This window comes from Scleropages formosus, chromosome 12 (genome assembly GCF_900964775.1).
Source record: "Scleropages formosus chromosome 12, fSclFor1.1, whole genome shotgun sequence".
Classification (NCBI taxonomy): Eukaryota; Metazoa; Chordata; class Actinopteri; order Osteoglossiformes; family Osteoglossidae; genus Scleropages; species Scleropages formosus.
Window position 1 is genome coordinate 10173067 of NC_041817.1, and position 15287 is coordinate 10188353.

A 15287-nucleotide genomic window follows, 5' to 3' on the forward strand; every position below is an offset into this window, starting at 1 on the left:
GCTGTAATGATTAGCTTATTTGTGCAAAGAGCCATTAGTCACACCTTATTTGAAAAAATTGTTGTTGTTATTCTTCTTCTTCTTCTTATTATTATTATTATTAATAATAATAAAAATATTCATTGCTATTATTGTTGTTGCTGCTGCTATTCCTCTGGTAAACTCTGAAAAAGTCCAAAAGAAGCTAGCTATAAACCTTCATATATACACTATATTGTATCTTTACTGTTTTATCCTGTAGTACTCTACACCATACCATACTAAGCCTTAGTCTAAGGTAACAAAATGAAACAATCCATGTTTGAGAACATAAGCAAACAAATCATAAACTAACGCGACCCAGAAAACAAAACAAACAAAAAAAAAACTAATCAGATCAACCGGAGTTACGTAACAAAAACGATTTATATTGCGCTTCTTTTTTTAAAAGAAAAAGAAAGGAAAGGAAAACATATCTTTCTGTGCTTATTCTAAGGTCTGGAAGTGTGTTATTGAAAGGCTTCGTTTGTTCACAGCTGCCAGTGTGTGAGAGCAGCTGCGCAGCGCAGGCTGTGTGCGGGCTGTGCGCGGGCTGTGCGCGGGCGGTCATTACGGACGTCTGCCGCGCAGTTGTCGCGCCGGTATTAGCCGTGTCGCGGCACCACAGCGGAAGAGGGTCGGGAAAGTTGATCTTCTCAGTGCCTCCGCGAAAGAAAGTGGAGCTCCGCACTTTCCGACGTGCCGAGTGCAGTCGATCGGGCATAAGTGGAGAACAACACACGAAATCCTGCAATATATATAGGCTAGATATAGCAATATATGTATACAACGGACAGAATCGGCGGGTGCGAGTGCTGAAACATCATTCAATAGCCGCTTTAGAATTCCTCTTGGAGGTTGAATTTGTACATAGAGAGAGAAGTATGCGCGCAGAAGACGACGGGCGCCGTTTACGCGTCGCGAACGCGCGGACGACCTGTGTTTGCCGCAGGAGGAATGGCACCGAGCTCATTTCATAACTTCTCACTTTTTCCAGTGGAATCCCATTAGATTTTTGCAAAAGGCGAGGGCGCGTCCGCACTGCCTTCTCTTTGGCTCTTAATAATATAATTAACGGATTTGCTGTCCAAGCAAGTCATATGGCTTAAAATGCGCTGCCCTCAGCCGCTTCTTCTTCGGGACTGACGGAAAGATTGAGTCGTCGCTCAGTGTCCAGCTGCTTCCCTTCTTGCAAAGTTGGCGCCTGTCAAGACCTTTGGCTGGGGCAACGTCAAAACCGGAGGAATTTGGAGGACAGCGCCGAGTGACAGAAACGTGGAGAGCCAGACAGACAGAGCGAAAGAAAGTAGCCCATTTGGAGAGAGAAATCATGCGCTGAAGAGCGTGCGCGCGACAGGAGGATGTTACCGCTCATGATACTTCGCTTCCAGTAACTGTTTTCTCGGAACCTGGAATTAAAACCGTTCTTTCCCTTCTCCGCACAGTCGTGAAGTTTCCCCCCTAAACTGTGGATTATTTAGAGGCAGTACTAGTGCGCCAGTACCGGACAGCAAACGCCGAAGACATGATGCGGGGATATTTTGACGATCAAGAAGAAGAAGTCACTGGAATCGTACCAGGGGCTGTGGGGCTTTGAGGGAAATTATAACACATTTTTTTTTTTCTTCGGAGGGAACGATTTGAAGAGGCCGGGGCTTCACTGTTTTCCCGAATCCTGCTTAGGAGTTTGTGTTGGATTTATCATGATGCTCATGAGATTTTTCAGCTTCTTGTTTCTGTTTGGTGAGTAAACTAAAGTTGCATTCGTCTTTTTTTTTTTTTTTAGCAAAATCTTATCTTTATAAATAAATAAGCATAAACCAATTATGCACAAAAACACACATTTTCTCAAACGACACCTACAGATCATAGTGCTTAGTATACCGATGAGTGACTGAACTGCTACTATGATACTAAAGAAAACACATTTTTTGCTTGCAGATAAGTAGTAAATATGGTGAAGTGATTTGTTCATTTTTCATTTGTGCAAAGCATGTGCATCCCAGTGGCAGAAATGCACTTGAAAATGTAATCGTATTGGAAACGCGCGCGCACACATACACACACAAACGCAACACTTTGACTGCAAGAAGAGTTTCTCGTATTAACGTGTAATTTTTTTTATATCTAACTTACTGTTACTAGTTCGACCTTTTACATGACTTAATAATATATGCACGAAAACACCCGAATCTTCTGGAAAACTATCGGGAAAATTATCCCAAGTGTAAGGGTGGAGTATGAATTGTACCTGTTGTGACCGTGTCCGCAGCTAACACAGTCGATCAATAAATAGTTAAACGTTTCCGCGCGTTTCCACGCGCTGACAATAAGAATAAGCGAAGAAGCGGAGCGTGATCAAGGTCACATGTAACCGCAGATGAGTGAATGCGAAAGCGCTGTAGTTACATGCAGTGCGTATGGAACATAAGTACATCAGTCGTGCCTCGGCGATGAAACAATTCTCACTCAGTATCATCAGGTTTTTATTCTGTGGCTGGTGGTGTAAGGCTGCTGCTGCTGCTGCTGCTGGTGGTGGACAGTAAGTGTTGGCAGATGCCACCGCGCGCACGTCCTCAGTCCAGGTGAAGCCTGAGCCTCCGCCTCCGCGCACCGACACACGGCGCTTCGTTACCGTGACCCGCTCCGATCATCCGTAACGCCGCGCTGGGCGACGTGGCGGAGCGCGACCCGAGCGACGTCCTGCGAAGCCTCCGCTCGTCGTGTCCAAACATCAGTTCCCAACTATGGGTGCATGTCTCCCAGTGGTCCTCGAACTGGTGGGGTACTGTGAGTGTCATTATCATCTTTATGATATGGCCACTTCACAACATTTATGCATCTGCTGAGGCCGCGCAACCGAGCATTTTTGTTCAACCTCTAGGGGTCGCTCATGTCCAGCACTTTGTTTTATTATTATTATTATTATTATTATTATTATTATTATTATTATTAAGTTTAGTTAGATTCCAGTTTTGACTAGATTAAGCCTATGTTTGTCTGTCTGGCACCAGGATTTATGTAATAAGATAGTAAATACATCACACACACGCACACACACACACACACACACACACACAAGCCTCTTGTCCTGAGCAGGGTCGCGGCAAGGCTGGGGGTGGGGGGGGGCACACCTAGGACGGGACGCCAGTCCATTGCAAGGCACCCCAAGAACGACTCGAACCCCAGACCCACCAGAGAGCAGGACCCGGCCAAGCCCGCCGGCCACCGTGCCACCGCACCCCTTCTAATACATACATAAATAAGTATATTTGGTTAAGGTCCTTTAAGATCATTAAGTAATTTCAGTATCCGTTTAAGGTTACTTTAACTTGCTTTGTATGCAGTGTTTATATTTCTTTGCAAAATCAATGATTAGAGCTCTTAATATCCTTTTATCCGCATCATAGCAGTTATCAGTTGTAGTTATTGCAGAGGAAATACTATTGCCGTATTTTTGTGTGTAATAAAGCAATAGAGTAATATAGAAATAATACTGCAGCCTTTTTATTTGTGTGCACACATGATGTCGTTTTCAGCCTCTTGTGCACACACTTTTGTGTGCTGAATGAATGTGTTGTAGTGTTGTTTCTGTGGGGTATAAAAGCTCGAAGGGTCCAGGGGACCGGGCCTTGAGGTCCACACTGACATCCCACATGCAGTGGATGGAATTTAAAAATGTGTTCACTTGTAAAAGTGACTTTGTGTTGAAAAAGTGACTATGACTGCAGACTAGGAATGCAGCCCATTTACACACATTGTTCTAAGTTTGCAGATACACGCAGAGAAACCCAGTTGCGATTGTAAGAACGCGTAGGAAATCAAAGCAGGTAGCATGCATTTCAGCAGTATTTTATATTGCCAACATCTGTGTGGCATTTAACCTTGCAGCGCTTTGTATTCATGTACACCTTTTCAGCCTTTCCCTGTGGCACAATCTGTGCACACACAGTCTGCTCCGTAAACTTCGTGAGAATTCGCTTGTGGTACATAACTGATCAAAAGTCACCCTTTGGCTAAAGACTAGTTTGGAGTCGAGCCCATGCTTTGACATATTAACAAAACATGAAACAGCCACTGAACTGTAACCTCTCAAGAATTAATGTAAAACACATATATTTCAATGCAGGTAACCATCACATGAGAAAAGAGGAAGGGTAAAAGAGAAAAAAATAATGTTTAGATTCTTAGAGCGACTTAGAAGAATAATGGCTACCCGTGTAATGCTTGACAGCACATTTTCCTGGAAAAATGATTGCATTAATTTGGCAGAAGTGATGTTCTGATGGGGGGTGTGGTGGCGCAGCAGGCTTGGCCTGTGCCTGCTTTCTGGTGGGTCTGCGGTTCGAGTCCCACTTCGGGTGCCTTGCGATAGACTGGCATCTTGTCCTGTGTGCGTTTCTTGCCCCTCCAGCCCCACACCCTGCATTGCCAGGTTAGGCTCCGGTTCTCTGCGACCCCACTTGGGACGAGCGGTTTCAGTCAATGTTTGTCTGTGTAAATTTCTGATACAACGAGGCAATTAAAAAGAACAGGATGTAAGTATTCACCATTTAATCATACGTGAAGTGCTTAGTGGTAGCAGGAAACACTTTTTTCAAATTCTTTCCTCGGTCACATGAGAATTTTATGTATATAGAGTCTGTACATTTTATTTACATCTGCCGTTATTGCCTTGTTCGGTTAATCAACATAAACTTTTTTCATCGCATACTGTTTAACAACACATTAACACTTTTTGCTATTTACCAAGCCCTCATGGGATATGAAACTGGAATCTTTTGGACACAAGACTATTTCATATTGATTACACCACCTGCTGCCCCATTGCAACAGAAATCCACTGAAAAACATGAATTCTTTCCTCATCTCAGATTGCATTGCTGTTTACTGTTTGTCCAGTGGAACCTTGGACCCCTGCACCTATCCCCTGGCTCATGTACTTCCTCAACAATTACCTGAGAAAACCATAAAAGCAATCAGGTTTTCTGTCTCAGTGGGATTTGCAGGCCCTGCCAGTGTTGGCTGAGGCATCCCATGACTGGCTACAGGTGTAATGATGGTTTTGGAAATGCAACATATTGTGGCTAAGTGACTTTTTTCCCTCTCTGCAGATAAAGTTATTAGTTCCTTGGCCAGCTCTTCGGCCTTGACTACATCAGGGGCCCATAGCCCGAGGACCCAAGTGGACTGCTTGAAGGCTAGTGACATGTGCAACCAGAACCCCCAGTGCAGCTCACGTTACCGCATTATGCGTCAGTGCCTGGTGGGTAAGGATAGGAATACCATGCTGGCCAACAAGGAGTGCCAAGTGGCACTGGAGGTGCTGCAGGAGAGCCCCTTGTATGACTGCCGCTGCAAACGTGGTATGAAGAAGGAACTGCAGTGCTTGCAGAGCTACTGGAGCATTCACATGGGCCTGACTGAAGGTAAGCGTGAGAACATTCTTGTGGGATGTTATGAAGACTGGCTTGTCTGAATCTGTAGTGAAGGCAAGGAATAGTGAAGGCACCACATATTGGTTCATATATAGACTATAATAAAAGGAAAGAGAAAAGATACAGATAAGTATAGTGGAAAATTGTTTTGTGATCGAACAGTTCAATCCGTACGAAATGCAGTGCTGTTTTATCCTTGAGCAAGGTATTAAACTTACATCAAGAGATGTCAAAATAAATTACTATGTAAAAGCCAGACTGGATAAAAGGGCCTGTTACATCACTTTAAATAATTAAAACAAAATCACAATTCCCAGTGAAACTCCCTACTGAAATTGATATGGAGTGTAATTGACTTCTTGTCTATTAAGGGATTTGAAAAATCAAGATGTGTGGACGGTCTTGCTTTATCTAAGCTGTCCATCACATAACGCTAATGCCTATAAGAGAGCTGTAATCGTTTGCCTTCAGGAGCATTAAGCATAGATTATGAGTGCTAGACAACATCACATTACTGATTAAATTATTATCACAAGCCTTGGTGGTTTTGGGGGAGTATGGCAGAGGCCCTATTTACACAGCTAATGCTTCCTGTTAACTTGCCATTTGAACAAGAAATTATGGTGAGTCTACAAAAGCTCGCAGTGAAAGTCTAGATTTATAGTATATATTTTGTCTTCCCTCCAATTCAGAATTAAACAAGTATAGATTAATGTTAATATTTCTTCCTTCTACATACATAATGGCTATATTTCAGTTTTGTATTCCTTCTGCAGTGTGGCAGGAGCACTGCTTAAAGGAAGTACATTCATGCTCTCCTGACTTCTGCTCTGATGTTGCTAATGCTGCTGATGTAGCTGTACTCACTTTGCTCAGAGAACCCAGTTCAATGTCCTACTTTGGGCTCAGCGCAGCAGCAGCATCATTAAAATGTTTCCCATGTGACTCTTTGTTTTTTATCTGCTAATGCTATTTGTCGCACCAACAGTTTCTGCTGAAGCTACCTTCTGAAAAGCTTAGGCATGTGCAGTGTATTGAGAAACGCACTGGCAAAGAGCTAAAAAACCACACTTTAGGTACAGGAGTAGTACCTAGATCCAAAAGTGGCTATTTATGATAATAGCCACATAGTAATTGAGATGCAGTATAGGAGAGATTCTTAAAGGTCTAGACTTTTTTGGTGTTTTACTTCAGTTAGCGTATGTGGCATGTGATAAAACTTGCTGTGACAGGAGCGTTTGTTCAGAAAACGTCACAATGGAATAATTGCTTGGTGCAGTCAATACTTCAATAGAGTGAAGTGAAATGGAACAGTAAAAGCAGCCAATGCGAGCAGAATAATTTTTTTTCGTCTAAGATGCAGTAAGGAGAACTGAGCCATTCTACTCAGGAGTGGGAGCTATCCGCCCATGTGGTGCTGAAACAGCACTCCCCTCTCCTTCCTCATAAATACCCCACAGATCAGGTCACCAAAAAGAGCACAGACTTCCCTTTCTGCAGTGCTAAACACACTGATCCAAAGAGCAGAGAAAGAAATGAAAAAGCCTCTTCTGTGGTGACCGAGGAAATTAAAGGTTATTTACAAGCTACCAGTCTTATCCTGCCTGGGCATTAATGTAGGCCAGTCCTGAGTGCTGTGAACCGTTTTCACACGGGAGCAGTTCTCATTTGCGACTGTCCACCTTCTTTACCTTCTCAGTATGAGTGTGTGTTCCCTGCAGACACATGGAACCTCAGCAGCCACTTAAAAAGTCATTCTCCAGATGACTAGATGCCCTGGAAGCCACAGGGAGAGCATCAGTTCCTAAAGGGTTCCCCTGTAGGCAGGGGGATTTTTGAAATGGCGTAGCTCTTGGGCAGTTGCCCACCACACTGTGATGTATGTGCTAAAGAGAGTGTCATGAAGACAAAAAGGCAGCCCAGAGCAAGACCATTCTATCTTCTTTTGGACTTCTAACTGTAAACATTTTTGCAGGATCTGAAAACTGTGCTACTCGAATGCAGTGATTTCCAGGGCTCTGATGAATAGAGATGGGGTGCTGAATACGTATTTGTCTTTTTTACCTTATATCCCATTGGGATATTGGTGTCTTGTGTGCAATTGCACTCACTGGATTTTAAAGAAAAAGGGCATTCTTCAGTCCAATAATATGAAGAAAAATCAGAAGGCTTATTTTATTAGCTCACACCATGGAAATCCCAATGGGAAACAAAATGAAAAGAAGTCACGGACACTGATAGTCTTTGTGGATTGGAGATATGCTGAAGCTCCAATTCCACACAGAGGGTGATTAGAAACCCAGACAAAAGGAAACAATGGCCTGGGGTCTTTTGCGAAGGGTTGCTCTTTTTTTGGAATTCCTGTCCTCAAAAGGTCACATGGCAAGAGACTGTGGGAACTTGAGCTGGCACTGTATTGTAGCTAATGCCCTTCACCCGGGATCCCGCAATGCAGCTATTAGTTCCATGAGCAATGGCAGCAGTCAGAGACCATTACCCCAGCCATCCACACTAATAAAGAGTGCCTGCGAGACCGGGAAGCACCGAGAGACCGTTGCTGTGTGCTTAACTTTTCCCCGGGCATCTCATCCTTCCACTCCAAAGGGGTCCTAAATCATCTTGCTAGGAGCAGTAAATAATTTTTTTTTCTAAGATAGGCCATTGGCTTAGGTCTTGGACATTATGGCAATGACTATGCCATGTTCATTACTTTTTAGCAGTACCAAACAGAATCCCTTTAACTGTGACTGCATTTGAAGGCGTGATCCTTCCATGACAAGACTATATCCCTTTTACACTCAGTGCCATTATTTTTGATCATTACACTCATTAAGCTCAGAGCTCCATGGTGGCACACTGGTTAGTGCTGTTGCCTCACAGCAACTAAGCTGTGGATTTGGACGTTGGTTTGAATCCGGCTCGGTCTGTGTGGAGTTTTTACGTTCTCATTTCTTTGTGCAGGATTCCTCCCGCATTCTGAAAATGTGTGGTTCAGGTGAACTGACGACTCTTAAATGCCACCAGGCGTGAGACTGCCCTTCCATGGACTAGCATTGTGATATTTGTAAGCAAATAGCAGTCTGTGTTTGACTCGTAATGAAAGATGTCTTAATAATAAGGGGAATTAAACTCTTGTGCAGGAACAAATTTGTTGTATTGTTTTTGAGATAATTTTAAAGTATATTAATTTAGTTTATGCATTAATTGGTAGGGGGGTGCGGTGGCGCAGTGGCGGAGTGGGTTGGACCGGGTCCTGTTCTCTGGTGGGTCTGGGGTTTGAATCCTGCTTGGAGTGCCTTGTGATGGATTGGTGTCCTGTCCTGTGGTGTGTCCCCTCCCTCTCTAGCCTTATGCCCTGTGTTGCTGGATTAGGCTCTGGTTCCCTGTGACCGCATATGGGACAAGTGGTTCAGACAGTGTGTGTGTGTGTGTGTGTGTGTGTGTGTGTGTGTGTGTGTGTGCCTGCCTTCATGGTAAAAGTAGACAGTCTCCTGTGGTTACAAGGGATTCTTTCTTCCCAATTTATTACAGGAACCTGTGCATACTTATGGAGGTGAAACTCCCTCTCTGTCTCTGTTGGTAACATTTTGACAGATTTTGGATTTTGCACATATTTTGCAGGCCAGTTATCCCATTCAGTAAAAGGCAGCAGCACCGATTTAAATTCATTGGTGTCCATTTATAAAATGGTCAGACACACATTTGAAGTTAAATGTCCATAAAAATATAGATCATTGCTTTGATTTAGAAAACTGAAACTTGATGTAAAAACTGGCTAGCTCTAAGGAAAGCTTCTGAACTGAGAATTTTAAGTATTAGGTGCTTGATCATTATACATTAATAAATGCATGGATAAGGTTTCAGTAGCTGAAAGAATGGGAAATTTAATTCACTGCAAATTTTAAAAAGATCAACTCAAATTAAACTTTAATTCAGGCTTATTTGATCTCTTATTTTTAATTAATCAAGACATTTTAGTTTAAAGTGGATTTATTAATTTCACATGGTTGTGGTGGCAGGAAAGAACTTCAGACTAAAAGATAAATAATAACTTTTTTGTCTTTTTGTGCCCAAGTGTTGTGCATACATTATATAAAACAAATGCAGTTTTGTAGTTATGGACTGAAGTAGTTCCTCTAGCAGGTGTTACATATAGTGTAGCGCACAAGGAATGTATGCTGCAAGATCAAGCTGAACTGAAAGAGCATAATGATGAGATTGAGTTGTTCACAAAAGCTCTTTTATTACTCATGCAACCATCCCGACTCAACTTTGGACAGAAGAATTCAGTGTAGCAGTGATAGACCAGTATGTGCCCAAGTCTTCTACACTTTGAGGTTTTAGAATAAAAAAAGACGTTTCAAAGGGAGACAGTTTATTTGACAACTACCCTTTAGACACATCGTGCCTGTGGTGCTAGGAGTTGTACTTTTGTTTGTTTGTGACTTTTAATCATTTCACTTAGCCTGGTGCTAAGCAAATGTGTTGGTGCCGTGAGTAGTGTAGCAGCCTCACAGCATCTGGTTGGTGTGAGATAACATGGGTGTGATTCCCCGCTTAGTCGGTGTGGGATTTGCGTCTTCCCACCCTTGTCTGCTTAAGTTTCCTCCGGGTGTTCCAGTTCCGCCCCCCGACAGTCCAAATACATGCAGTTTAGGTGAACTGATGACTTTAAATTTCCCTTAGCTTGTGAATGAGTGAGTATGGATATGACAACCCTGAGAAGGACTGCCATCCCATCCAGGTTGTACCCCCCTCAGCTTTGCACCCAGTGATTCTGGGACAGGCTCAACATCACCCCGACCCTGCTTAGGTCCAGCAGTTATTGAAATTGAATGGATAGATGTTGCTAAACAGGTGGACATGTGAGGCGACTTGGTCTGTTCCACCAGATTCCGTAGTGTCACTGGTGCAATAGACTGCATCTGTTCATCTATAAATCTCCTCCAAACATAATGACCTTGGATACATTAAAATCAAAAGTTATGATTCTATCAGTTTGCATCCCATTTGGAGTAAACCTGGTTGATTTCTTGAAGATTTGAGCTCAACGCTAGTGCTAATGAATTTGCTGTCTTTTTACAGCGACTTCTTTTTGTAATGTTTGAGCACTAATTCAATAATTTATTTAATGAAGTTATTAGCTTTTGAAGGAATGCTGCTGCTAATTGTGCCGAAAATCAAACAGGAGAATGTTTCAACATCACTGAAGTTATTTTCCTTCAATGACTTGTTCATTGTACAAAGATGACAGTATGAGAATGAGCTTAAATGGTGTTTAGAGGGTGTAGTTGATAACGTGTTTGCATCTGCTCAGATTCACCATAAATTGTCATTTAGAGATTAAACATCCAAAGTGCAAATTTCACAGCTTTGTACAAGTGTAATCTAATTGGAATAAATCATGTTTAGTTGAAGTTTGGAAATTTACATTTACATAAAATATAGGACCTGTTTCAAATAGTTTTCACCAATAGGACTCCAGAAAATAATCTTCAGTTGCTACAATTAGTTGTTTTTTATGGCCACAATATTGTGTATCTGTAGATACCAGGATTATGGAAAATAGCTTCATTATCATGCTTCAGTGGCTGCTTCCCATTAATTTAACAGAGGCCTATGTGTTGATCCATAAGGAAATCCTTGTAAAGTCAGTGCAAATCTTAGGCCTGTCAGGCTACCAGCCTGAAAAGCACTGTAGGAAGCCCAGGTTTATTTAAAGTTGCCGAAAGAGTGTTGCCTCGTGAATTGTAAATCTGTTTTTGTGGGTCAGACGAGCTCACTAGAAGGTAAATGGGCCCACACAGAATGGTTGAATCGTTTCCTATGATTCCTCAGCTCCTCAGTGGATGCTTCAGTTTTATTTAGCTAACATTATCTCCTTCACCAGAATAAATACAAGTAGAAAGATTTCTAATCAATAAGTGTTGTCTTACATAAGCACTTCTAGCTAGCATACACACGGGGCACTAAATAGTCTTTTTCTCCTGTGAAAATACAGAATTGTAATCCCGAACCAATTACTGCTCAATTTAAAACCTCAAATAGGCCTGGCTGATGGGCTGAATAAAGGTCTAAAGGGGCACTAAGGAAATTAAGGTGTTTATTTGTTATTTGGTGACTGTTCTAATTAGAACAACATACACTAGAATGTAACAGTTGCGGTGAAACATTTCATGCCATTTCCATTCTCTCAAACAGCACATCCTGTGTCACCTTCTCAACCGCATTAATAACTCCAAAAGTGGAAGAGTTGAAGAAATGCAGCGTCTTTGGCTTTCCATCCCCTGAGACCTTATTAGAACCTTTTCCCCTTTAAATAGCAGAATTAAATGATCCTTTCACTTTTTTCCCTAAGTCAACCAGAGAGTGCTCCTCTAAACCATTTCCGATGTCCACTCTGTAATTTTAATATAACAAATGCATTCATAATGGAGCACTATACGGTATTTTGTTAATAATAATATAGCAGGATCCACGTTAAGCATGTTTTATGTGAGCCACTTATGTATTAGTCATTTGTCCATTTATCCAGAATACATTTAGTATGAGAGGGTTTAATGGGAGTGAACTGTTATTTTGCAGTAATGCCATGTCACATATAAAATGTTATTTCTAAACTTGATGTTACTTCACTGTCTAAATTTGAATGAGTTGTGAGAAAGACTCCAACATCCTGACAATGTGAAAATTTATAGCTCTGGCTGGCATTTCTTCTGTTAATGGAAGTGACAGGGAATCTGTCATCAGTTGTCTATGTGTCCACACGTCCATTCATCAATTAAAATCCAGCCACACATGATTCAACAAACCGTTGACAATCCTATAATTACACTGCATGAGATAGCAGCCATGTATTACAAATATTAACAACAAAAGACCTGCTTTTATGTAAAAAAAGAGGGAATTTTTGGGGAACGTTTCAGTATATAACATTAAAGTCTGCTGAGTTTTTTGGTTGTTCGTGTATGTGATTGGTCCTCGTTGTCAGAGGACCATCCATTTTCTCAAAACATCTCCAAGAGCAGTGAATAAATAAAAGAGGGTTCTTAGAGAAAGCCATCAAATTTCCTTCGGTGAAGCGTTTTACTGTTTTTTTACTGAAAAGAACCTGTCATGTGTCATACGTGCTCTTAAAGGGGTAAAATGAAAAGCTCTCTCAGTTTCTCTTTTGTTACAGATACATTCTGTGGGTCATCGCTTTACTGAAGATACCATGCCTCTAATCGTTTCATCCTAAGGGAATCAATGCTTGCAAATTCTGCAATTAGTTGAGAGTGCCTTAAAAAAAAAATCAAAGGAAGCAATGGTATTGTAGTGCTTAGTGCTATTCCCTTTGGCCCCAAAGGTCATGAGTTCTATTCCCATATCTGGATGTAGTTCTCTTGAGCAAGGCACTTACCCTAAATTGTGCCAGTAAAAAAATTACCTAGCTGTACAAATCGGTAAATAACTGTGAGTACCTTAATATTGTTAGTAGCTTTGGAAAAAAGTGTCAGCTAAATGAATAAGTGTAAATGTAGGAACAGCACTTCTTTTCAGATGCAAGCATAGTGGAGACCCAACTGACACTTTCTTCAAAATGAAGAAAATGAGAATAGCTCTTCTTCCATATGTGTGTTTGTGCATCACTCCAGGAGGTTACCAGTAACTTGAACCTTCTCACAGAGGAGTGTGCACTTTATTCATCATACCACGCTCAAGATTTGTTGAAGGCAAAATGGTAACCAAGTCAAATTGCATCTCAATTATAAGGATTAGTTTTTAACCCTCAGGCTAATCATCTAGAAAACAACCAGGAAGTTATTTATTAAAAAATGTGTAGCCGGAGGACTGTCAAATAACAAGCCTATAATGAGTGTACAGTTATTTCTTGTATAAAGGAAGCTTTTTTGCTTATCTAAAGCTAATAATGCTTTCTTTTTCCACAGGTTTGAGTTTTATAACATTTCTCTTACACATGGTATATGAAACCTACAGCTCAATGCAGCTCTTGGGGCTGTTGCTCATTACTGCAGCCACAAAAATGCTTTATCTCTAATGGCATATGATAATGAAGAGACTAAGCTGCAGTTGCCCCCTAGATATCTATTTACTTATTGTATATTCAGAATTCATGTGTACTGAAGTGAAGTGTCTGTACTGTTTACAGTATATTAACGCTATTATATAGTGTGATGGGATGAAATAATTCTGTTTGGTTTATATTTCTTGACTGGTGTTTAAGAACATTTTTTAGAAGTCCAGTCAATTTTTTCTGTAATCTAAAATATCGACATGTGAGTTAATATAAAAATAGATGGAGATTTTCAATGTTTATTGTGGAATTTTGTTGCAGATAAGTTATTTCTGATGATTATTTTGAGGAAATAGATTTGTCTGTATCACATTATGTTGTCATCTCATATTAGTATCCTTTATGCTGACAGACACATGTGCAAATTAAAGCCTTAGCATTCTGTTCAAATCCTCTGGTGGAAAGTTGTCATAACCAAGCAAAGGAAATGGCTAAGAGACTCATGACATTTCAGTCCAGAGGGTTGTGATGTTTCTTTGGTTTGTGGAGTACAATGCAATCTTAAAACAAATGTCATTGTGATGGAGATTTGTATATATATATATATATATATTTTACTTATCAGCAGAAGCAAAGCAATTTAGCAAATAGTACCGTGAATGCAGTAAGACTTTATACTCATTTACCTTTACACTTACATCTATGCATTTAACAGATGGTTTCTCTGATGCGATGGTCAACTCAGAGTAAACAAATGTGCATCCCACAACAGACAGAAGACTTAAATAAATACATTTACATTTATTCATACACGTACACATTCACATAATTACTGAATTGTGGCTGTTTTGTTTGATGCTGCTGTACTCTAAGTGCACATATTTCAGTCGCTACCTGTAGATTCTACAGTGTAGAAGGTCCTATGTAAAGTAAGGATATGGATATTGGGAAATGGTGAAAGGCTGTTTTTCAGACAGAACGAAGACACTGTGCGTTTAAAGATTTATTTTTTTAATAGTATTTAGAATTGAATGCAAAATTATTGTGAAATAAAAATATAAATTTATATATGTATTTTCTACCAGCGGGATATTCATTATTTTGGATTACTAAAAAGATGGAGATTTCTTACAGGCTGTTCTTTAAATGTTCTGTAAGATTCATGTGCTCATTACATTAAGCTCACACAAATTGCCCGGGCAAGGAACTGGTCAAATTCCTATAGGAGTAAATTGAGCGACAGCCAAGTAAAATTAAATTAACAAGAATGTGTTGAGCACATAAATACTGATTAATGATATAGTTCAGTCTTGTCACCAGTCTTTTGCATTCTAATTAGTTCTGAGTAGAAAGAGACGAGAAAAAACCTTGATTGTGATATCATTGTAAAACAGGCACAGGGATGTAGAATCAACGAGCAAATGCAAACTCCATGATCAAAATTGATCTATTCTTGTATCAGTACTTACAAATTTTACATGAAACTGTTCCCACAGGGCTGAAATGGCTGTGAAATTAGTTTGTCAGTTACAGTAAACACAAAAGAAGCATGGATTGCCAGTGATTCCTGGCAAGTGCCTATCTTAGGAACGCAAGCCATTTCTCCCCCGGGACACGAGGCAGGTTACTTTCTGCTTAAATCCAGCTCTCCATTCCCACCATCACTTACAAACAACGGCACAAAGGTTTTGCCTTCAGAAAGACATGAAAGTCAAACTGTGACACGCTGACCCCAGGTATTCCAGTTTTAATTACGAGTTAAATTTAATGTAATACAAAATAATTGCATCAAAACATATTAAAGAATAGCATGT

General features: G+C 40.7%; 1 protein-coding gene across 2 annotated transcripts in view; it reads left to right on the forward strand.

Moving 5' to 3' along the window:
- Positions 1-610: 610 nt before the first annotated feature.
- The window catches only part of LOC108929452 (GDNF family receptor alpha-2-like), a 67438-nt gene continuing 52761 nt past the window's right edge, over positions 611-15287 (forward strand). For both annotated transcript variants that reach the window (XM_018743974.2, XM_018743975.2), the window contains exons 1-2: positions 611-1761; positions 5133-5447. In XM_018743974.2, the coding sequence (XP_018599490.2) occupies positions 1722-1761; positions 5133-5447 (355 nt within the window). In that variant the 5' untranslated portion in view covers positions 611-1721. The remainder of the gene's footprint in view (positions 1762-5132; positions 5448-15287) is intronic.